This window comes from Podarcis melisellensis (assembly GCF_964234715.1).
Source record: "Podarcis melisellensis genome assembly, chromosome: 13".
Taxonomy (NCBI): domain Eukaryota; kingdom Metazoa; phylum Chordata; class Lepidosauria; order Squamata; family Lacertidae; genus Podarcis; species Podarcis melisellensis.
The window spans coordinates 16692592-16717408 of NC_138545.1; the positions used below are offsets into that span (position 1 = coordinate 16692592).

At 48.0% G+C, this 24817-nt stretch overlaps 1 protein-coding gene and 1 long non-coding RNA gene across 9 annotated transcripts; one reads left to right on the forward strand and one right to left on the reverse strand.

Moving 5' to 3' along the window:
• Positions 1 to 29: 29 nt before the first annotated feature.
• On the forward strand, positions 30 to 10129 carry LOC309354582. 2 transcript variants are annotated; one of them, XR_014162353.1, is made up of 3 exons: positions 30 to 286; positions 1226 to 1352; positions 10056 to 10129. It is a non-coding gene; the product is annotated as an uncharacterized lncRNA (long non-coding RNA). The 2 variants fall into 2 exon arrangements; XR_014162354.1 differs by lacking the exon at positions 10056 to 10129 and adding an exon at positions 2002 to 2156 and having other exon boundaries at positions 1226 to 1385.
• Positions 5066 to 24300, reverse strand: FBRS (fibrosin). 7 transcript variants are annotated; one of them, XM_081884739.1, is made up of 18 exons: positions 22025 to 24296; positions 18424 to 18597; positions 16749 to 16784; positions 16146 to 16175; positions 15171 to 15219; positions 14126 to 14531; positions 12914 to 13152; positions 12109 to 12308; positions 11869 to 11913; positions 11598 to 11693; positions 10918 to 10986; positions 10806 to 10835; positions 10543 to 10614; positions 10077 to 10209; positions 8812 to 8898; positions 8635 to 8718; positions 7267 to 7486; positions 5066 to 6625 (listed from the first exon to the last, which is right to left on the reverse strand). In XM_081884739.1, the coding sequence occupies exons 1-18, from the start codon at positions 22418 to 22420 to the stop codon at positions 5881 to 5883; spliced, it is 3111 nt and encodes a 1036-aa protein (XP_081740865.1). In that variant the 5' UTR covers positions 22421 to 24296; the 3' UTR covers positions 5066 to 5880. The 7 variants fall into 7 exon arrangements, with proteins under 7 accessions (XP_081740865.1, XP_081740864.1, XP_081740860.1 ...); XM_081884738.1 differs by having other exon boundaries at positions 14126 to 14534; XM_081884734.1 differs by having other exon boundaries at positions 8635 to 8898; positions 14126 to 14534; positions 22025 to 24297.
• Positions 24301 to 24817: the final 517 nt, after the last annotated feature.

A 24817-nucleotide genomic window follows, 5' to 3' on the forward strand; every position in this document is an offset into this window, starting at 1 on the left:
ATTCTTCCAATTGTTCGCTGGGCGGGCTGGCGCGACCATTCGAAGGTGCTCAAAACAAGATGCACGTCGCGCTTATGAATGGGAAGAGGCAGCTTTGGCTGGTGAAAACATGCACTTCCCCTAGGACTCGCAGATACTTCGGATGCGACTTTGAAAGTCAGGAAAGTTTCAATGAATATTGTTTACATGGGAGGGTGCTCGCACCGTCGCGCGAAACGAGGTTGACAAGACGTTGTTGACAACATTTCGAGCTCACTTCAAAACTTCCAGTGCACTGACTTTACAGGTCATAAATCTGCATTGGGAACTCCAGAGCTTCAATGAGTTCTGAGTTTGAAACCATGATTTCTCCAAAGGGAACAAATTCCAAATTTTGACGTTAGATGCAAAAGTGGGCCTGGCTAACTTGGCAAAGGAAGGGGGAAAAACTCATTGGCGTTTAAAGCAAATATGAAAGCTATTTCAAAACCAGTATTTTCATTTTAGATGTAGTATAGACCTTTTCATGTTCACGTGGTCGAGGCAATAATCCTACACACACAGTTGGCAGTAAACTCTATTGAACTTAATGGATGTTACTTTTGAATAAGCATTTTAGGTTCATGCTAAAGCCTTCAGCTACCTGCTTATAAACTCATTTTTACCTGCTCTTAATTATGTTTTTTATTACCGTATTTATTGCTTTGATAACTGTAAGTCATAGTTAATTTCTAAATAAAATAAGGGGACGACGCTTACAAATATTTGCTCTTCTTCACTTCCATTCTAGATAGATGGCTCAGGATTGGGCCTGTCCAACAAACATAAAACAATGGGGACAGAGACAGACTATATAATGCAATGTCTACTTGACTTAATATGCAAGAGGCCTATATTCCAGTCCTACCTCTGCCATTGACTAATTGGCTGCAGTTGAATAAACAAATACTAATGGCTAGCTAGGACACCCTCCCACTTATTCTGAGGGTAAACCAAGTTAATGCTGCAGTCCTAAACACACAGGGATTTTTAGCAAAATTGTAGCTATATCAAGTACTAGCATCTTTGATCAAGCCAATTTGTAAGTGAATATATGGCAACTTTTAATTTATTTAAACAACTATTCTGTGTAGCAGGAATAGCTAACCTGCAGCCCACAGGATGTATCCAGCCCCCTCCCCAAGATTCCTCTGTATTTGTCATTATTAAATTGTAAAAAAAACATTTTTATTAACTCCTTCCGTAGGTCCCACTGTCATAAGTGATGACAAGAGAGTGAGTGTCTGTCCATTGTCGCCCCCCTCCCCACAAGATATTAAAAAGGATGCATGAACCCATGGAAGTTTTGGACTTCTGGATTGGAGTGCTGCTTGGTAAGTTTGTGTGTGTGCTGTTTAAAAAAACCAGTTAAATCTAAACTGATAGCCATATAATGTTGCCTTACATTTAAGTCAAACTATAGGTCTATCATGAGGGACGTGGGTGGCGCTGTGGGTTAAATCACAGAGCCTAGGAATTGCTGATCAGAAGGTCGGCGGTCCGAATCCCTGTGACGGGGTGAGCTCCTGTTGCTCGGTTCCTGCTCCTGCCCACCTAGCAGTTCGAAAGCACGTCAAAGTGCAAGTAGATAAAATAGGTACCACTCCAGCGGGAAGGTAAACAGTGTTTCCGTGCGCTGCTCTGGTTTGCCAGAAGCGGCTTAGTTAGGCTGGCCACATGACCCAGAAGCTGTACGCCAGCTCCCTCTGCCAATAAAGCGAGATGAGCGCTGCAACCCCAGAGTCGGCCACGACTGGACCTAATGGTCAGGGGTCCCTTTACCTTTACAGGTCTAGCATGAGCTAAAGCATTAGTTTTCTATCACTGCTGTACGTAGCTCCGCTTGTTGCAGACACAAATGCAAGCTTTGGAGATTGTGTTCTGGAACTAGATTCTTCTGTTCTTAAAACAATTCATTAAAATGCCTTCATCTGTGACATGTTTCTTTCAGATAACTTATTTTCATGATAAAAGGGGGGAAAGCCACACATTCCACGAATGACATCCAGTTCTGAAGGAACAAATAGAAACATATGTAGAACTCCTGAGGATGTATTATGAGGACAACACCTCAGAAGGTTTTTACCAAGGGTTTATAAAATCATTTTCACTATACAATAAATTGTCATAGGATGGTATCCAATTTTAGTCACACTTAGAACAGGGTCAGTTAAATCAATAGACCTAATTTGGGACTAGGTTGAAATCTGTGTTGGGGGTCTAGAAATCTCAGTGGATATTCAACCCGGAAATAATTTTTATCTTTTGTTATCAACACCACTGAGTTTAAAGAGGATGTACAGTTTAAGATGCAATACTTACTTGGGAGTAAGTCCCATTGAATTAGGACTGTAGTATTAGGAGCTTCGGGATGTTCGCATGGCAATTAAAAAAACCCGTGGAAACCTCTTGTTTTAACTTTTTTCACAAGTATTACTTTTGAGACCAGAAATTGTGTTATTGGGAATATTTTGGCAACATATTATGAAAGCATCAATATTTACTAAATAATCTACGTTTTACAGTGCATATTCTGATTACAAAATATGGGAAGAGTCAGTTTGCCTACTCTAAAGGACTGGCTCCCATTTGACAAAGGTCAGTTAACAGTAAAAATCACTTGCTATAAACTACTACAGGGATTCTGTTTTTTGGACAATTGGGAACCTTTATTGATCTACCAGTTTTTTTTAAAAAAAAATCATACAAAACAGCTCATCAAGAATATTGGACATTAGAGATCCATCTCAGTCTTCTGGATAATTCTGTACCACCCCAAAGAGATCATGTATCTTTGTGTGTTAAAGATATAAAAATAAACCCATTTTAAAAAGCTGGGAGATACAATCCCAAATTAGATTGAAAACTGCAGGATTCCTGATTTCCTAAAAGCTTTTGCCACCCAATTCAATTTGTGAATTTGTAAACAGTGGAGTATAAAAGGCAAGAGTAAGGACTACTACACTTTTCCAATACTTCATGTTTCAGACCTGAGCCTCAGTCCAAACTGAACCAGGCATGTAGGTGGGTTTTTTTGTTTGTTTTTATGTATAAAAAATAAAAGTAACCTAGCATATAGCATTTGGCTAGTTGCACTGATTTCTGCAAAACTGATCCCTGCATCACCTCCTAGAACATGATAAAATCTCTAAATCTGTGGCTTGGCAGTGGAAAGAAATGTTCATTCTTATTAAGGTGGTTTTAAAAGAGACTTTGGATTCCATTCATTGTCACTCCAGATTCTTTGCTCCCTCCTGGTTGGAAAGAGACAGTACCAAACATTTAGACTACTAGAAAGCAGAAAAGTACAAAGCAAACTTCACAGACAAGAAACTTTCAATTTTACCTACCTCTTCCATCCTATTCTTATCACAGAGATTAAAAAATTGCTGCAATGGAGAACTGTTGTGAAATACAAGTAGTATAAACCAAATAATATATATGTCACTTATGTAATCATGGCCATTCAGTGTTTAGTGAGAGTTCCCCCTTTTTTCCAAGGGATTGCAATGAACAATATGTGGCTTTTGAAGTGAGAATGGAGAAAAATAAGGGTGCAACCTGGTAGTAGTCCCAGCCAGGCTCGTTTCTGGCTGTAATGCCACATCTTTTATCACTTTCCCCCAGATTCTACCAAACAGCCTAGGGCATTAAGATAGGGTTACCAGATGTCCCCATTTCCCAGAGACACTCCCCGGATTTACAAATCAGTCCCCATACAAAATCCATTGAAGTTGAAAAGTGTCTCCAGATTCATTGAAAAAAATTGTAACCTTACGTTAAGGAGTTGGAAGGGATGTGAAGCAAAACTCCAGAATCAGAGATCTCAGGCTGGTGATAGCCAGGGGATTTCCCCAATGGCAACAATTCCACACTGCCAGCTTAGTTTTATAATATACCAGGACGGTACAGGATTTGGAGATGTCTGCCCCTTCTGTGTACTTTCTCAACATTAGGAAGTGTTTGTGGTAGAGGTGTCGAAGACTGACAACTACTGGTTTGAAAGCGGATTATGGATGGGTCCCTTGCCATAAACAACTAGGCTACGAGCAGCATCAATGGCCTACTTCCTCCTCTACTCATTTGGCATGATTTATCATACTAGGGCAACTCATAATAATGAGAATCCAGCCTTTAGGGTAAAAAGAGAAATCCTTAGGGCTTTTAGTGCTGCTTAGAGCAACAATCAAATCTAGCTCAGTGTTCAATAGTTGCTAGCAAAGTGAGATCCCACACTTGGGCGGGGAAACCTCTGGGTATGACTGGTAGGGGTTACCTGTAGACCTGCCCAAATTTACCTTAGTGTCTTGGCATGGCTTATAGCAATGCAAAGTGAGAGGCACCAAAACATACTTTGTCCCAACTTCAAAGGAGTTCCGAAGTCTGTCATGCAGGTATCTTGGACCATTTGATTTTGCCCAACTCCCTGGCAGGTGTTAGCTTTTAAATGGGCATTTCTTAAGTTGCTCTCTGGGGTGTGGGATCATGCTTTGGAGAAAGGGCTTTGTCTGCTGGGCTCTAAGTCTAGGACTTGTGCAGGAACGATTAACGGTGGAGGCAGGAAAATGGAAAACCCACTTTCAATTTCAGGCAGCCACTCGCACTGGTTTATCACTCTGTCCCTAAAGCAAAAGGGTGAGGGAAGAGGGAGATGAAAATGAGGCTTTATTTCTCTTCCAAAGCAAAAACACTGTTGACGCCAAAGTGTTTCACCTCCTGTAAAACCAGTGTCCTACTTCCATACCGTCACAATTGCTCTGGAGATGTGATGCTTGTGGGGGAATCTTGATCAAATAGTGTACAGTTTGGTTCCAAGTCTTGTTCCCTTTCATCTTTTAAAGGGCTACAAAAATTATACTCGTCCAGGGTGCCAGCCTCCCTTTCCCAGAGCTCCAGTTTTAATCGAATAGTGTCCTGCTTGCAAGAGATGGGGCTAAACACCCAGGATTCAAGTGAGAAAGATTGTAGAAGTCTTGTGCTTTCCCCTCCTCTTCCTCCTGCCCTCCTTCCCGCCAGCCACCCAAAGACACACGCACACACCGAGGAATCCAGAAGCACCAGTTTGGGGTTTAATTAACCAACCTGGGGAAGAAAAGGGGCACTGGACAAGTGCATTGCACCCTCCTCACTGCACCTTTCCGAAGAGTTACAGAAGGAGGAAAGGGACCGGGAGGTGGAGAGGGTGCGGATACAGGTATAGAAAAGAGCAGTACAGTAAAAACAAGGGGAGCCGTGGGGGGAGGACAGGAGAAGAGGGAGAAGTCACTTTTAAAATCACAATCTCAAACCTTTTATAAATGTACAAAAAAACCTTTTCCCCCACCTGCTTGGGGCAGAATATATAAATATTTACACTGCCTGGCAGGGGGAGGTGCCCCAAGATACAGCCCTCCCCCTTCCCCTGAAAGCAGCTTTCCCATCAGTCCATTGAGGGAGAAGAACACGCCCCAGAGCCATTTCAGCCCAGCAGGAATACTGGAAGCAGACACAAAACCTGTTAGGAAGAGGGATCTGGGAAGAAACCGGGACCCAAAACCGGGGCACACCAGCCCCTCGACTCCTGCCCTCCCTCCGCCACAAACACCTCTAAAACAGAGACATCACACCCCGTATCTCTTAAGCCCCAACCTGAGCTTGGAAGAGGTTCCAACTATTCATAGCTGAAGGAGGCGAAAGTCCTTCTGGGAGGGGTGGCTGGGTGCTCCTCAGGTTAAGGCAGCAGGAAGCTGCACTCTTATCCCTGCCTGACAGGAAGGGGATGGGGGGCTCGGTTTCTCTGCCCAGGGCTCACGCTGACCCCACCAGTCCACTGGAGACAAGGGAAGCTGCTTGATAGAGGTGCGCACATGTCCCAGAGCACCATTATCTGGAGTCCCGGTCCTTGTAGGCTGCCAGTTCCCGGATGTCAGGAGCACGGCGGGGGGAGCAGGGCCGAGCATTCGAAGCAGGGATGAGAGGTGGGGGGGCACTCAGCAGTCCTACAGCGGCGGCAGCCGCGGCGGCAGCCGCAGCAGGGGTGGCTTTTGCCAGCAGCCCGTTTGGGTGGCGGGGATAGGCCATGAGGCTGGGGTGGGGTGGGGGTGCCAGGCCATATAACCGGGCCCGTTCGTAGTCCTCGGCGGCAGTGGCGGCAGGCGACGGGGTCTCCAGGTAGCGGGGCAGGCGCTGTAGCGGGTGCAGCTCCAGCCCCCGGTGATAGGGCTCACGCCAGGCTTCGAGCGCAGCATAGGAGGCAGCTGAGGGCGGGGCAGCAACCAGGTATGGGGAGACGCTTCCGCCAGTTCCGGTCTGGGGTCTCTCAAACACAGCCAGCGTCCCCAGGGGGTGGGAAACATGCAGGGTGCTGTGGAAGGGAGGCCCCGTGCGTAGCGCCCCCTCGAAGCCCGTCAACTCAGGCTCCTCCTTGACCTTCACTTCCTTCTTCAGAGGCAGCTCTGGGTAAGGGGAGCGGGAGGCGTGGCCTGAACCTGCCGGGCTTCCATAGCGATGCTCACGCTCTGCTGGGATGTGTGACCGGCCTGGGGGCTCCTCGTGAGCCAATGCTAGGTTCTTTGGGGTGGGAGTAGCTGGAGAGGCACGCAGTGGATGGCGCGAGAAGAGGGCATCTCTGAAACACATACACAGGCAAAAGAAAGTTTGTGTTGGGGGCAGGAAAAAGTCACTCTCCACAACCTGGTACTGTCACCCAGCCCTATGCAGACCCCTTATTTGTCATACTGGGCTGGCCCAACTGCCTCTTACTCCACCCATACCTAAAGACCCCAAAGAGCGGCAACTGCCCTCCCTCTCCTGAATACGGTGGAACCTCGGTTTTCAAGCATCTCAGAAGCAGAACGATTCAGAACCTGAACACCAAAAACCTGGAAGTAATTTGAATGCGCATCGGAAGTCGAACGGCTTCCACTGCATGTTTTTAGGGAAGCTTTTAATGTTTGATGTATTATAGTATTTTAATGTGTGTTTTTTTGGAAGCCGCCCAGAGTGGCTGGGGAAGCCCAGCCAGATGGGCGGGGTATAAATAATAAATTTATTATTATTATTATTATTATTATTATTATTATTATTATTATTATTATTCCATGTTTTCCAATGGGTTTTGCAGACTGCCCATTGATCCTCGGTTTTCGAACGTTTCAGAAGTCAAACTGTCTTCTGGAACGGATTACGTTCAAAAACAGAGGTTCCACTGTATCAAACTCCATTCACTCTTCATCCAGGAACAGCCTTGACCCCCTTGTCATCTCTTACCTGTCCTTTTCATCCTTGATCACTGGCCCTTCTGGCTTCTCGCTCTCCTTCTCGTGCTGGGTCCCTCCACGCTCAGCCCCATCTCCAGCCCCACCTTTGGGCCAGGCTGGGGCGGTGGGAAAGGAAGGGGGTGTGCGGTGTAAGCGGTTCCATGCCTCATGGGGGCTAGGGAAGGCTGGAGCTCCGGGACTGTCCTTCTGCCCAAAGGCAGCACTCGAGTCTGGGAGGGGAAAGAAGAAAGATTGGAACTGGCACATTAGAAAAGACTGCTGTCCCCATGGCCTCTTTGCAGTGAGGTCCTCAAAAGCCACAGGCAGCTGGGCTCAACCAGTAAGAGGTGTGGGTGTAACTAGGTCCCCAAGTTGGAATAAGAACATAAAAAGAGCCTGCTGGATCAAACCAATTGCAAACCTAGTCCAGCATCCTGTTCTCACACTGGCCAACCAGATGCCTGTGGGAAACCAGCAAGCAGGAAGTGAGAACAAGACCACTGTCCCTTCTGTGGCTTCTAGCAACTGGTATTTAGAAGCATTGCTGCCTCCGACCCTGGAGGTAGAGCTTAGCCATCATGTCTAGAGCACTGATGAACACTGCACCATGGTGAAAAGAGTATAAATAAGAGCATGCAATCATTCAGAAAGAGCCCCCTCCCAAATGCTGTAGTGAACTGAGGGCGAGGAAATGCACCACACGTTGGAATGATTTCTCACAACAAAAACTTTCTGCATGAAGGAAGCCAGCATACCAAGGACACAGGTTCTAACTTGGGCTTCTCCTAATATGTGAATTTCTAAAGGCAGAATTTGTCTCTCTATTCCACTCCTGCCCCAACCCAGTTATTGCCCCATTTGCTTTTCTGAAACTTTAGATCAGTCCTAACAGCTTCAAGTTTGCAAGGAAGAGGCATAAAGCCTTAGCCTTGAAATGACAGCCAGGTGGTAGAAGCACTGCAAATGGAGGCAAAGGCAGGAACTTCAAAAGCTTTGGCTCAATGGAAAAAGTCCTGAGACTTAGCCTCTGAGAGGGCACACAGAAATTGGCAGAAGGAAGAGAGCGGGATCAATGGCTCCTGGGTTTTCCTTTCAGCTCTAAGAGGGAAACAAGGGAATGTGGGTGAAACAAGGGGAGAGCAAAAAAAGCCCCCCAAAAGCCAAAAACTTAGAACCCAGGATTTTCTGTCTTCATAATGGGGCTGCAAGGGCTGGGACGGAAAACCAAGTTTCCTGGGTTACTTCTCCAACTGTAAGAATAGAGGGTGGAGTAAAAGGAAAGGAAAGAGCCCTGTGTTCAAATTCCCGTCTGTAGAGAACACCATTCTGGCCCCATTAATTACAGATTTTATGCCCCTAACCCCCAAACAATACTCACTGAAAGATGGGTTGCCCAGGCCCCCAAAAGCCCCATTGGAGAGCGCCCCGAGGGAGGCAAAACTGGGGGGCCTGCCAAAGGGATCTGGAAAAGAGGCGAGCAGAGGAGTGAACAATCGTATGGAAGATGCTGGGTCCTGCCCCACCGGCCCTGGCATTCTGGTGCGCCAGCTCTTACCAATGTGGGGGCTGGGGCTGAGGAAGGAGCCATGAGGGGTGCCGGCAGGACCAAATGATGTGCCACTGCCTGGGTGGTGGATGGCACCTGCAGGACAGAAGCATGAAGAAAAGTTAATGGTCGAGATGCTGGGATTGACAAAAGGGGGTGCACCTCACGGTTAGTGACATGATTTAACGTATTTGTAGTTGGGATCAAGGCAGCTTCGAACATTAAAAAATATCATTACAACATACTAAGTAGTAAAAACAAACTAGTTAAAAACAATAGTGAAAATCGATTAGAACCCATTTCAAACCAGCAGTTAAAATGCAGTTTGCCCTGACAGCGGCAAAGTGATCAGCATTGTCTGCACCTTAGCCTGTTTGAATGGGAACATCCTCGCCTGCTGGCAGAAGGATACAAAGAAGGAACCAAGCTAATTTCTCTTGGGAGGGAATTCCACAATATAGGAGCAGCCAGAGAAAAGGCTCTCCCTCACGTCACCACCAACTGGGCTTCTGATGTTGATGGGACTGAGAAGGTGCTCCCCTGAGGATCTCAACATCTGGGTTGGTTAATACAAGGAGATACAATCTTTCAGGTAGAGGATGCTGGGCTCCCAAAAACATAAGCTGGAATTAGAGTCCCTTGTCACTACCAATAATCTAAGCAGCATGTAATCTTTTTTAGCTGCCTTGACGCAACCATATAAATGGCAGGGCACACCTGTTCACATTTCACAGGCAGGGCTACCTGGGGGGGGGGGGGAACCACCCTTGAAATCCTGCACACTGGGTCCCTCAAAAAGCTCACTATCATTACTGGCATAGTTCTAGGGGAGCCTCCAAGTACCATAGAAGGGAAAGAGTGTCCACAGTTTGCATGAGACCCAGAAATATGGTAGGCTGGGTTATATACTGCCCTCAGCCTTTTAAGAATCAAGCGCTGAGGGCCTTCTGGCGGTTCCCTCGCTATGAGAAGTCAAGTTGCAGGGAACCAGGCAGAGGGTCTTCTTGGTAGTGGCACCCACCCTGTGGAACGCCCTCCCATCAGATGTCAAAGAGATAAACAACTACCTGACATTCAGAAGACATCTGAAGGCAGCCCTGTTCAGGGAAGCTTTTAATGTTTAACAGACCACTGTATTTTAATATTTTGTTGGAAGCCGCCCAGAGTGGCTGGGGGAAACCAGCCAGATGGGCGGGGTATAAATAATAACTTATTATTATATTATTATTATTATTATTATTATTAAACTGCAGGATGGGGAGTAAGGCACTGACCTGAGGCTGTGAAGAGAGTGGCTGGGCGTGCCAGCTCCTGGCTGTGAGGCAGGCTGCCAAAGGCTCCCGTCCCAGGCAAACCGGTGAGAAGGTCGTTCCGGAAGTCCAATTTCTGGGGGTCACCCTGCACCAGCTGAGAGGAAATAAAGGATACAGAGGCCCCCCTTGAGCAACCAGGCCTGGCACGCTATTCACAGCAGCCTCCAAAGCCCACTCTTTGGCAGGGACACCTCCTGCTCCTGCCCAGCCCCAGGCTCTGGTCTTGCGGTTCCCGTTTACCCGCCTCCTATCCCAGACTCACAGACCCCGCCTTGCATCCAGGGTCCAGCACAGACATCAGAAGAGCAGAATGGGAGATGCTTCTCCCGTTGCTTGCAGCGACCCTCTGGCGGCTACCAGCAGGAGCTGCGCCACACCCCATCACTGTACGCAGGCGGAGGGGGGAGGTGGCGCAGGCCCACCCTACCTTCATCTTCTCCTGGTGCCGCAGGATCATATATGCTACACGGACGTGCATGGCGCACCACTTCCCGGGCTTCTACGAGAGAGGGGGGAACCATCAGCTCTGTACGTTATGTCCCTGCTGGGCCAGGCACAAGCTGCCCTACACCCTGACTTGAGTCCCTCTCCCCACCGCCGCCCTCTGTGGGGTCAGCCATCGCTAGTCCTTGCTACCCCGAGCAGCCACCCCACTGCACCGTGTCCAGGAGGGGTCCCAGGGTTACTCACTCTTAGCGTCGGCCTGAAGGGATCGGTGAGCTGAAAGGAGACAGAAAAGCCAAGTGGGGGGTTAGTCATCCTTTCCACACTGCCCCGCCCCCTATACAGATGGCACACTCACCTGAGTGCCTTTCTGGGACAAGGTAGGTGGGACAGCCCCCAGCCGGGATGGCAGGTCAGGGTTAGTGCTCTGGGGAAGAAACAGTGGGTCAGGAGGAGACAGGCTGCTGAGGATAACTCTCCTCTCTCCACATTCAGATCCCACTCCCAAGCACACAGAGAATTGTGCAATCCTCTTGGCAGAGGTCAGAAATCCATTCTTGCACTCCGCCTTCTCTGTTTTCCACATAGAATCCTGGCTCTCCAACCCAGCTATTGAGGAGCTCTGGCTCCCAGCCTCCCTGTCCACCTCAGGGCGAGGGGAGAATGCCACTCCATGCAGGCCATGCAGGACACACACACACAGGCATGCTCTCCAAATCACGAGGGATGCTCCCCTCGGCCCCACTTCTTTCCCAGAGCCAGCAGATGAACCCAAGAGTCCAAGCACCTGCTCTTCATGCTCAAAAGCTTTTGGGCTCCACTTCTCCCCAGTAACCCTGGCTCCCCGCATCCCCATACTCTGCTCTCCCAACTCTTCACATAGATTCCCCAGGAGTCCTGGCCCTCCGCCCTCCCTGCTAAAAATCCACCAGGAGGTTGGGGAGGGGGAACCCAGGAGCCCTGAATTCTAGAACTTCCCCCCTTCCAAGATAAAAAGAACAGAAAAGCCCATTTGTCTACTATGTCTGGAGGCTTCACCTTAGGTTGGAACGCCCCCTGCAGGGAGCCAAAAGTCACAGCGGGAGGCAGGACCGGGGAGATCCCCGACACGGTTGGGGGGAAGGCGGCATAAAACTGGAAGAAGAAGAGAAAGCAATGGAAGCGCCACCCAGAGAAAACCAAGGCGGGAAGGGAAAGAAGGGGGGTGTTTGCTCCTTCCTCAGGACACGCAACTCTCAGAGCTTCCTTGGGTCCCCCTGCCAACAGGTCAACCCCCGGGCGCTCCCTACTCCAAGAAGGCCGCACTTACATTGTGCCGCAGGAGCCCATCCATCTTGCCTGGGTATTTCTCATACTGCAAGAGAGAGGAAGAGAGAGGCACAAGCAAGAAGTGAGAAAACTCTGAGGGGAGAATCCCATCCTGCACATCATCTCAGCTCTCACCAACAAGCTCAGTCCTACACTAGGGAGGGGATGCAGCAACCCGGGGCCATGGTTCCCAATGCCCACCCTCCCTTTCTCCCAGCAATCTCACCAGGACTACACTCACCATGGCTGGACTGGCTGTGGGCACCATGCCTGGTGGGAAAGGGGTGAAGTGCTGGTGGGTGTGCTGGTGGGTGTGCTGGTGCTGGTGGTTGTGTTGGTGGAACTGGAAGGCCAGTGGGCGGATGGCAGCAGCCCCCATGTCGGCGCCGCCTTGGGCCGTGAGGAAGCGCGAACTCAGGTCTTGGCGGATTAGTTCTTGTTCTGGGGAGGTAGAAGATCAAGTCACCCGACAGCAAGTTGCTTGGGGTGTGGAGCCAGCAAGGAAAGGAAGCGAGCGTGGAAAAGATTCGACACTCACCCACCCCAAATCACCTCACCCGTACAACTCACTAGAGCCACAGAGCCCTGCCCTACAGAAACTCCCAGTTTTTCTGGAAGTGCTTCTCTAGGCTAGACCCCAGATTTTTCCTCTTCTTGCCAAGGCTTTCTGCCAATAAGCATTACACCTTCGAAGCTGGCACTGCTACACTCAAGTGAAACCCTTCGTATATCTGCCCTGGCAGTTATTTTCCTCCTCCCCTGCCCCAACTTCCAGCCTTTCCTTTCTGCTTCATGTTGCCCTTGTATATCCACACATTTCTTTCTCCCCAGCCCCAACCACCGCTACGAGGGCTACAAATTTTTTTTTTACACAGTTCTCTGGATTCTAAAGTTATCATAAAACATGAAAAATATGACAGTAACCTTCTATTTTCTTAGCCTATGCCCCACTTTCTCATCCCTTCTCATTTCTAATAGTCCCTGACCATCTTCCCCAAGACCACAGATCACACTCAGCCACACCCCTCCCGCCAAGTCCCTCTTACCAGATATGGCAGCGGCTGCAGCTGGGTGCCCGGCAACTTGAAGCAGCGGGGGTGGCGGTGGGAGGCCAGGCGAGGGGGTGAACATGCCTGGGTGGTGGTGGGAAGGGGGCCGAAGGGTGGGCGGAAAGGCGTGGGGAGGCAGGGCCAGCGAGGGGGTGGAGGGCCGGTGAGGGAGCTGAGAGGAAGAGGGGGAGCATGGAGGGAGAATGGGCTTGGGGTGAGCTGCGCCGCGGCTGCACCTGAAAAAGGGAGAGAAAAATAAATTTGGAGTGGGGAATTCAGGAAGAGACAGAGTAACGATGGAAGCCAGAAGAGCACAGAAGCACTAAAGAGAGCACTGAACTTGGACCCAGGAGCTTGGGTTCAAATCTCAACTCAGCAATGGATTCAATTGGGGGGGAGTAGGGGGGCCTGAATACAAGGTTTGCCCAACCAGAAGTCCCTAGTCAGCAAAAGGAAACAACAACAACAGGCCTCACTGGACTGTTGCGAAGACGCCAGAGATAGAGGGTCTTCTATTCGCAGTAATCCTACATAAAGGATTACTCATTATAGGTGTTTAGGCTGCCAAGTTAAGCTGGGACACATCTGCACTTTAATATTGCCAAATCGATTATCTTCCAAGTGAGTGCAGTAATAATGTCAGTTGCAAAGAAAGAATAAAACATTTTCTGTAATAAAAAATGAGGATAAATGGCAACACTCAAGGAGAGAAAAAAATGGGTTAAGAGAAGGAGAGAAAATGTGGGGGGAGAGGTGAGTGCAGCCAACATGCACCGAGTAGTCACAAAATGGGGCCCAGGAAGTCCCAGTTCAAATCTTGCCTCTGCCAGAGGTGGCCTTCGGCAAGCATCTCTCTCTCCCCCATCAGCTTCAGTCAACCCAGTTGCAATATGCAATATAGGGAAGAATATAAGGATGCCAATACTGACCTACTTTATAGAGATGTAAATAGTGATTTGAAAATAAAAAACCCTTATGAGTGCTCTACAAAGTGTTGTTATTAATAAGACACAAAGGATAGAAGGGAAACTGCTTGAAGGGGACAAGGAGGAGGATGACGAGTGACGGGTCAAAGGCAGGGGGAAGCAAAGGGAGAGGGGACAAAAAATGGAGAGGAAGACAAGTAAGAGGGACATGAGAAAGCTTGAAATAGAGGGAAGAGGGAAAGCGAGAATGAGAAACAGAGAGAGAAAGTGCACTGGGACTCACCCTCCGGTGCTGAGATCCAGCCCTACAGCGTATGGCGCTTGCGTCTGACTGGCAAAGGGCGGTACCTTCATGTGCAGCTGGCTCTGGGTGAGGTTGTGGGGGACGGCTCCCCCCTGAGGCATCGGAGGCAGCTGGCCTTTGGGTTGGGGTGTCCCGCGAACAGCATTAGGCGTCTGAGCCCTTGTCCTGGTGGGAGGTGGGGCGGGAGGACTGGGGGGCAAGGCCTGAGCTGGAGCGGGGGCTGCGGCTGCCTGAGAAGGGGGCTCCTTGGGCAGGAAAGGCACTAGCAGGGGGTCCCGGTCGGCCTCATAATTACGCTCCTGGCTCCGCTCCAGGCCAGAGACTTTAGGGATCACAGAGAGTTTGGCTTCACAGCTCCCATTTAATGCACCAATGGGTCCCGAGGCTGCTGGGGGCAGAAACAGAAAGAAAAAGCAGAGGTTGAGAGTACCAGGTGAGTAGACTTTGAACTGTTGGTTCAATCCTTGCTGAGCCATAGACTCCCTGGCTCGGCAAATCAGCCACATGTCCTGTTGAGCAGGAGAGGGGCTGTGTCACAATCTATTTCAAAAAATCCTTTTGGGGGTGGAGGAAGGAACTATTCTAAAGCAATTGGACCCTAAAAACTCTAGGAAACAGCAAACACAAAGGGAGCAGAAAACACACCTGGAGAGGAGGCCCACCTGGTCACAGTACTTCAAGCACTTAGCATGAATAGATATTAGGTGTTGCTATTACTCAAAAAGCTTACATTAGCTTTCAAAAACAGAAACAATCCAGTGCAGCTTATCTGCTCCCAGCACACCACAGGAAATGTGATGAGGCAGAGGAAAGGAAACTCAGTGCAAGTGACTCCTACCAGAATACCATGCTGTCTATTAAGAGTCTTTCTGGCACCTTGGTGTTTGGACAAGAGCGCAGTCTCAGTGATGCTAATAGGAATATGGTTGTGAATATACATTAAAGGAAGCTAGACTATCTGTCCATCTAGGCCAGTATTTTCTACTCTGACCAGCAGCCCCCACCCCTGTGCACTCAAACCCACCTTTGCTGGTTGAGACAGTGAATGACTGTTCGAGGTCATCAACGGAGGCCTACAGAGACAAGAAAAACAGGCCACTCATTATTTAGTCAAGAGAAGACAATTCAGCACAAAATATGCACCATCTCAAATTGTTTTGAGGCCAACTTGAAAAGCAGTCTGAAGGACACAAATGATGTTTCTTTCTGAAGCAAGCATTGGAAGTAGCTTGTCATGCAAATAAGGACAGATTTGCTACTTCTAGTCACTACTTCTACGGTTGGTGCAGAACACAGTTGCTTTCCTTCCAAAAGGAACAGACCTCTGGAAAATTATTATGCTAGTGTTGACAAATGCTGGCCTCCTACACCCTTCCAGCTAAATTCAAGGTGCTCATTTTGACCTGCTGCCCTTATATACCAAGATAGGTCACTGTATTCTGCAAAAGTGTCCCCTTGAAGTCCCTAACATATCAGAAGCTTGCTCCATGGTAACTCTCAAGAGAGATATGGCAGCTGCTCACTATTTGCACTTTCTGGGAAACAATTTATGACATTTGTTTTGACAAGCTTTTCCAGCCAGGTGAAAAGGTATTTATTCCATATTGGTTTTAAACATACCTTTTGTTGTTTTGTTTACAGGTTTCAAAGCTATTTTTAGTTGTTTTTATGTAAATCGTCTTGAGACTCATGTGGAAGACAAATCATTAATAAAATAAGATAAATAAAGGCCCAATGTCTGCACATTTTCCACAGCACCTTAACACCACATGTGGTTCAAGTATTCATAACACCAACATTTGCGTGGGATGAGAAATATGGAGAATTGGATCCCATGTGACTCAGCATGCAGAGAAACTGGACCTTGGTGTTTTCCAAATTCCTGGGTCCATTTTGCAATATCTGCCCTGCCCCAAAACTTCCATACAAGTGTCAAGTGATGTGGCAGTCACAAGTGAAGCCTGGCAAATTACAGGACCAGGGTGGGGTCAATGCCTACCTGCTCCTCTGGGTCACTTTCTGTATCACACTGCAAAAGGAGAATGAAAGAAAGAAGGAAGTCCGTCAGTACAGCAAACTGGAAATGCTCCTCAGTGGCACACCCCCCCCCACCACAATGCTGGTCAGCAGCAGGCTCTGCAGAAGACTTATGGTAGGATTTTATGGCACATGGAAAGACTGATATTCTGATACCCCAAACCCATGAACCACCCAAGGCCTCAGAGGGGAACAGAATCAAATGCAAAGAACTCATGCAGGCAGGCAGGCATCATTGCAAAGAAGCACGACTGAATCCATCAGAGATTAAGGAAGAAGCCTTGGTGCCTTCTCACTCTCCAAGGGGCCAGCATCTCCCATGGTTTAGCACCGAGTGGAGAGGATTAGTTACAGATCTCCTGGAGGCCATTTACAACACACACACACACACACACACACACACACACACCCTTGCTCCAGTTCACAGGTGGGAAAGGATGCCAAGGAAGCTAAAACAGTGCCCTGTGAAGCTGTGTGCAGCCAGGGCTCACCACTAATGAAAACTAAAGCCCAAACCAAGAAAACAGGGGTGTGGGAGAGGAATGCTTATACATTGCCCACTTACTATATATCCAGTTTCCAGGTAGGATTGGAGAGAAGGCTGGAAAAAGAAAATAAAGGTTGGCCGGGGGTGGGGGCAGAGAGAGGAAAATAAAGAAAGGTAGATTAGACTCAGAAGGATAGGAGGCTGTTAATCCCAAAGATTTTTAAAAAAAATCCCAAAGATAAAAAATTAAGAGAAAGCACCCTTGTTTTGTCAGGAGAGTAATAAGATTTTAAGAGCAATACTGAAAATAAAAGAAAAATGTGTCCTCCTTAGAATCACATGCTGAGTATTCCACAAAGATGAGGAGATTCTGGCTGGCATGCTACACACAGACACAATTTGGCTGCATTCAGATGATCATCTCAGCTTAAAAAGCTGAGATATGAACGAGTCTCTTTCCTCCTCATGCAGTCACTTCACTCCTCCCTTTGTGCAAATGACCAAGACAGGAAGATCAGTTAACTATACTATCCCATGATGGCCAAACCAGGAAATTATAGTTAATAACTTCCAAAACAACTCAAGTATTAAACCAACTTTAAATCCTGGTTTCATAGCCTAGATTTTTCAGAAGCCATTGACCAGCATTTCCTAGTTCAGATGCAACGTGAAACTATGGTTAGCCAATACTTCCTGGCTTGTTTTCCAGCTTGAGCAAAGGAAGAAGCCAGGCACCTGAATGCAGATGCACAGGACTCATTCATATCTCAGTTTATATGATTGTCCAAACATGCCCACTGCTCCACTATCTGCTCTAAATTTATTAGGCATTTTGAGGATGCCAAGAGCAATTTTGCTGGGCTGGGATTTGTCTCCCTCCTCAAATCAAATTATTAGTAATATTTCCAACCGTGTCGATGCAGCGTCATTGCTGATGTCACCAAAACTCATCTGCCATTTGGAGATTCAACAACACAACAGAAAGCCCTCTAATAAATAAACCACAAGCCCTCCTGTGGAGGGAGTCCCACTTTCTGAGGGCAACTTTGCTCCTGCTCTGTTGCTGTCAGCTAGCAGACGTGCTGAGTTTCAACCTGTCTCAGGGCTATACCCTAGTACTTGGAATCCTTTATTTTTAATCCTTTTCTACAGGAAAAATATGGTAATTTAACAGCAAAGGAAAGCTATGCTGCACAAGCTCAAATAAACTCTGCTTTACAGATTTAGTGGCTTGGCCCAGGCAGGATGCTATGTTCTGGTTCACATTAAGCTCTCTGTTTCCCTTATGTCCTGAATTCGCAATTAGCCTTAGTATTCAAGATCTGAAGAACGTTTTCATGTAATTCATTGAATTCATTTTGCCTCTTGCTCAACCCATATTTTTAACATAATGCCATACTCAGAAAGAGAAAAAAATTCACCAGACATACAGCACTATAGGCCAAGTTATTCAGCACTATAGAGTTTAGTTGCTGCTATAGGCCTGCCTTTTTGCACAACAAAACCTAGCAAATTTCAAGCATGTGTATAAAAAAAAGTTATTTGATAACAGAATCCTGTTGGTAACATGTCCTAGACCAGCCACAACCGATACTAATTGACGTCCATTCTCCCCCAACCCAACAAGTCACCCAATTAGCTGCCTAAGAGATTTAAACTTAAGCCTGCAAAATGGGGGGAGCATATAAAAGCAGGCTTGACAGCAGGCAACACAATAAAAAGCAGTTTCCAACCCCTTAGCCACGGGTCTCACCTCTTTGTGCCGCTTCTTGGTACGCTTCCTCACTGCTCTCTCCCGGCTGCGACCCTTCTCTGAGCTCCCATCCTCATCCTCAGGCTCAGAGTTGTTCCCCTCTCCCCGTTTTCTCTTTCCAGAATGCTTCATCCGAAGCTCCAGCCGCTCCGGGGTCTTCAAGGTAGCATCCTTCTGTGGGAAGGTGACAAGGCAGGTGTGCATTAAAACTATATTGAGCACAGAAAAGCTCAGGAATCCCTAAGCTAACCCCAGATGGATGTTGGGATGTATTTCAGCTCCCTAGAGGCAACTATAAAATAATGATGATGATGATGATGATGATGAATGATATAGTAATAGCAATGATAGTAATAATAATAAATGGGAAGGTAGGAATAATTATGTGTGTTAATTACTTGATCATCTGTACCAGGCTGACTGGACTCAGATAAAACATACACCCCTTCTTACATTAGTGTGCGGATATGGTAGAAATTTATACTTCTACACAAACACAAACCATGGAAAATTAAGAGATGAAAGTGGGCTTTGATCAAGAAGAGCTGAACTCCCATTTCTGCTCAACCTTGGGTCAAGTCACTGCCTCTCACCCTTGTAACTGTATGAGAAGGGTTAATGGGGAGCTACGTACATCACCCTGAGTTCTTTGAAAGAAGGATGGGATAAAAATGTGATAAATTATAACCATATGCTAAGCATTATGAGAATAGAGCCAGACTGAGAGCCAACATGGTGTAGTGGCAGAGTGTTGAACCAGCACAGAGGGTCTCAGTTTAAATTTCTGCTCAGCTATAAAGCCTCACTGGTTGACCTTGGGCCCATCTCTCTTATTTAAATTTTTATTTAAAATGTTTCCAGTCCACATTTAATCAAAAGTCAACCAAAACAGCAGCCAATGCAGAGATACAATATCTCAATACCTACTCCAAGCACTGCTACTCTAAAAATGACTGCATGAATAAATGTGTCTGCAGCTGATGATGAAACCCAAAAAGTGACACTGCCACCCATCAATGAGAAGGAAGGGTATTCCACCAATGGAGTGTCACTGCAGAGAAGGTCTTCTTCTATCTTGCTTCATAAGAAGACTGCCCTTAAAGGCAACCCAGAAACTTCAAACACAGTGGGCAGATTACTGGCTGGAGTTCCATTTAGATCTCGCACAATCCCTGTCTGAAAGCAGCTGCACTGGTTGCCAGTTCATTTTCGGAACCAATTCATGGTGCTCACGTTAATATTTAAAACCCTTAACTTAAGCCCCAAATATTGGAAAGACTGCCTCCTTCTCTACAGAATCTCTCAGATGTTAAGGTCAAGAGAGGTAGTTCTACTACCCTCAGAAACTGGTGGTGGTAGTCCAGGAGAGAGCAACTTTTGAACTCTGGAATTTCTTCCCCACAAAGGTGCATCTGGCAACTTCATTATATAGTTTTTGTCATAAGCTGAAGATGCACCTCTTTACCCTGACATTTAATACAGTTTCAAATGTTGTATTTTAAACTTCTGCGACCCATCCTGGGACTTCAGGATGAAGGTCGGGGATATATCAAAATAATAACTGACTATGCCTGGCAACACACAACAACAAGGGTGTCCCTGAGGATCTTAGCCTGACCAAATGTGCAGGGTAAGATTATCTAATCTAATCAAATCTTATCTATTTATTTAAACAATTTATACACTGCTTAACTACAATAGTCTCTCTAAGGAGGTTACAAAGATACACTACAAAACATAAAAATCAGATAAAACTATAAAATGAAACATCATTTAAAATAGTGTAGGGGGTAGAACCAAGTATACCATGAGTTCCTTGGAAAAATGGTGAGATAAAAATGTAATTTAGTCAATCTTCTAAATCCAAACAAAATGAAGCTAGCCTTACCACACGCCACTGTAACCAGCAGCAATTGATAAAATTTTCTGAAAAGCTCAGCAAACACACAACACTTGCCTCGCCTGGTCAGTTGCATCTGGAATGCTGCATTTGCACAGCACAGTCCAAGAAGTCTGTCTTGTCAACAGACATTCACCTGGCCACTATGGGAAATGAAAGTCACCTTCAGTGCATTGGGGAGAGCTGATAACTTAGGGAAGATCGGCTTAGCTCAAGAGAGATGCCAACAAACAGGAAAGGCCTCAGAGGAAGATAAGAAGTTTGGGACTATATCCAGAGAAAACAGCCAGTCTCAGGGTGGCAGAGTGTCAGACCAAGGCATGCTCTTCCACCCCTGTGATTTTCTGTGGCTGTGGAGTGAATAGTTCTTAGCAATGCACTGGATTCCTTTGGAGTTTGGCAAAGGCACCTGTGTTCACGCCCAGCTCCTCACCCAGTCCTGTCAAGCTGGAAAGGCAGGTGAAGCCAGTCCAGCCTTGAGCATTCCTGTGTTTAGCAGAGCCTCCTTTGCTGCTTCAGCAAGTGAAGCAGCTATGTTTTGCATGTCACCTGAGAGATACACATCAGCACCTACGGAAGTCACATAATCCCACACCCACCAAGGTATGCAGAGTTTATTAGACCACATCCCAATCCTAGAAATATTCATGAAAAAGGGACCATAACTTCAACACACTAAGAAACTCACAGCAAAACCACACTGATTGGAGCTTACTAAAGCCTCCTTTGCTTTATGTCTCATACTATACCTTTGCATATGTAAGGGGCACTTATACTAAGGCAGACAATGGCTTCATTTAGCCAGTACTACTAGGGATTTAACTCAAGTTTTTATATACAAATTACCAGCTCAGAGCTATGGTTGCTCCCTTTAGTCAATAACCATTTTATCTTATTTCAAGTGCTGAAGACTCCTCTGACAGCAGCTCATCTCCCCCTCTTTCTTCCTCCTCCAGTCTCTCACAAAAGGGTATTTCTTCTCACAACAATTTACCAGAAAACAGACCTGCTCCCCCTCCTTTCTCCCACATGCCAATCAGTTTAATTTGAGGGATCCATATGGTTCCCTATTTGAGATGATTGACAAGACAGGAGACCGTCTTGCTCCCTTTTATATCACCACTGGCTTCTGCTTGTAGAACAAACTAAAGTTCAAACTGGTTGTTTGAACCAGTCTGCCTTTGTCCTGTGCTAGATGGCTTGAGCACTACCAATCATAGCTTTAAGTTCTTCTGCTCTTATAAGGGACTTCTAGGGATCTCCCATCCAAGAGACCAATCAGGGACCCACATCTGTTTAATTTCAGCTATTATCTGAGAGCAACTCAGATTGTCCACTAGATCCATCACTGTCACTTGACTTGGGAATCCCATGCTGACAAAAGGGAGAGGGGAGAGGGCGGAGGGGAACAACAACCTGTTGCACTTAAAATATACTAGTATTTACATATGTTTTTACTCCTATTCTCCAGGCATACCCCATCCTAGCTGACTTCTTCCCGTGGAGTCTCAGAAGCAGAAGCCAGTGTCTTTTCTGAATTATGGGGACAAGAGAATCCAAGGTTCTCCCTCTTTCTTCTTCCTTTCTGTATCACAGCTCTAAGGGGCCTGCAGAACTAAAATCACTCCCAGCCAACCTCAGCACCCAGACTGTACAAAGGCCCGTGAGACCCCACAGATAGAGATTGGGACACTTCCTCACCTCAAGTGCCTCAAGGCTGACAAAGCTGGCAATGGCAAAGCCATCAATGAGATCCTCCTCCTCCTCTTCCTCCTCCTCATCGCGGCTGCAGGATGATCCAGAGGGTCTCTTCCGCCGCCGCAGGGGCCGCCGCCTTCGACGCTGCTGCTGCTGCTGCAGGGAGCGACCTTTTCCAGGTGCCACAGGAGCAGGTGGGGAGGGGCCTTCACTGTCCGATCCTGAAGATGAAGATGACGAGAGGCCACGACGAGACCCATCCCCAGGACGGCCTCCCCGGCGGCGAGTGCAGCGGCTCTCACGGTCCCGCCGTGAGCAACGCCGCTGCCTCCGTGTTCGGCTACTGCTGCCTCCTCCCCCACTCCAGCATGGGGCAGGAGCTGCCGCTGTTCCTTCCATGGTTCCCCCCTTGAGGTACAGAGAATGTGTCGTGTTGTGTCCTGTGGATACTGCAGACACGCAAGGAGGTGGGGGGGGGGACACTCTTCACCCTTCCCCAGCCAGTTGCATTGCAGCTGCTCTCAACTGAGCCCTTGTTCTTCCACAGATGCCACTTGGAAAAGCAAGAACGAGGCTCCCCTCTTCTTTTCCGTAAAAAAAGGGGGTTTGTATTTCGTGGCCAAAACAAAAAATCCTTGGCCTTTACACCTTACAGTTGTCAGCAACCTTTCCTTGATTTACATTTAGAGAGCCCACTCAACACAAGAGGATCCTCTTTGCTCTGGGAAAGTCAAAGCCACTCTCCTTTCATTCAAGTTTAATTCCCTCTCAAGTGACAGGGATGGCAACTTCTGTTTTTTTTCTGCTTGTTTTTGGTCTTTGCCTTAAAGGCAAGACCATTAAATTAAAAAGAATTAAATACTTTCAACATAGAACTCTAAGACGCGGAAGGTGATCCAATAACTTTTTCTTCCTTTACATAAAATCAGCCCCTGCCAGTGCACAGAGATCTCTCTAACATGGAGCCTCCTGTTTGGGTGAGGAAGGAAATCTGTCAAAACACCCTCGCCTTGGACAAGGGTTTTACATCCCTCCAACTGTGACACAGTGTGCCTTTAAATATATATATATATATATATATATATATATATATATATGTTTGTTTGTAAAATCCAATTTTAAAACAAACCCCAGCGCATGGCAACTTTCTTGCAGGTTGAAGGAAGCCTTTGCTTTAAGTGCCTATCTGTGTGGGTTGTTTTTTTCCGAAGATGAACCGCGGAACTGTCACTTTCGACTTTCCCTCAGGGGAATTGGGGGTTCGCCCCCGACGGAGCTGCCAGCCTGGGCAGCCTCCCCTTTAAGACTGCGGAGGTGGCTCCTGCCAACAATGGCAAGCGGCTTCCGCCCAGAGGGCAACTCACTTCCTCCGCTCGGCCGAGGGCTCCCCGCGAGGGAAGCGGCTCCGCGGGGCCATCTCTTCTTCTTCCTCTTCTGCTTTCCCGGGAAGCGACACCTTCTTCCTCCTCCTCCTCGCGAACCTCCGGCCTCCCGGATTCCTCCCACAGGGTGTGACCTTGCTTTTAAGGGTCCGGATCTCTGTGTCTCAATTTCCCCTTTAAGGGTGTTCGATTTTGAGTCCGCCACACATTTCCTGCCAAAGCATGGCCTCCCCTTTAAGAATGTGGATTTAAAGTTCTCCCTTGTCAGGCACCGACTCTCCCAACGACCGGAATGAAAAGCCCTCCGAGCATTTCTCTTTCCTCCTTGTCAGCTTGCGCTGCCCTTTAAGGATCCAGCGTTCAAGGTCCTCCGGAGAAACCCGAATTTCACCTTTAAGGGCCACCCCTCCCTCTCAGCCACAATGAGGGCCCGAGAAGAACTCCCCTTTAAGAGGGCCGAGCTCCCTTTAAATCCATTGACAGGCGCTGGCGGTTGGAGGGGGGGGTTGTTGTCCTCCGGCTGAAAGTGCCCCCTCTTCTCGCGGCCCCCCCAAGCTGTCCCTTTAAGAGCGCCGGCCGTTGAGGGGGCTTTTCAACTCACCCCACCTTTTCGCCTACGTCCAGGCTCGCGGCAAGCGGCCCCGCGAGCCCCTGGCGCTGATTGGCTGCGAGGCTGGTACCCTCCGCTATCGTCGCGGCCCCCCCACAGCTGATTGGCCGAAGCGGTGAGGTGAGTAAGGATGGGGGAGGGGTGGCTGGCTGGCTGGCAGGGTCCGGCTGCAGGGAGGGAGGCCGGCAGGCGGGCTGGCGTGGCGCTGCCGTCCCCCTCGCGCCTGGGTGGGGGGCCCTCTCGGCTGGCCGTCCTTTGCCCCCTCCCCGCTCCGTCTCCGCGGCTGCCCCCCGACTCTCCCTCTCCCTCTAGCAGCCTCTGCCGGATCCCCTTCGTCTCTGCGCACGGCACGCAACTCCTCCCACAGCGTCATATCCCTCCGCCCTCTGCGTTGATGGCACCATTTAAAAAATCCCTCCGCTGGAAAAAGAAAAGGAAATAGTCCCTTCGGTTAGCCTCTGTTTCCGCCCACCCGCCCCTTGGAGACTGTTCGAGGTGGAGGGTGTTCCCTTAAACCAACACCCCCGCCTTCAGAGTCACTTCCGTCCTCCGCAGGGTGACGTCATGGTTTCACGGAGACAAACGTGATGCAATGATGTCATACTTTCTTCGCAGCAACCTCGCACGGTGATGTTATAACGCCAGCGCGTGATGTCATAGGGCTCGGCGCCACACGCCTCTGCTGTAGCAGACCCTTGAGGACGAAGGAGAACTTGATGACGTCACAACACTACCATGTGATGCCATCCTCCCGTAAGGGAACTGTTACTTTCCAAGCTCCCGCATAAAGTAGTACTTTTGAAC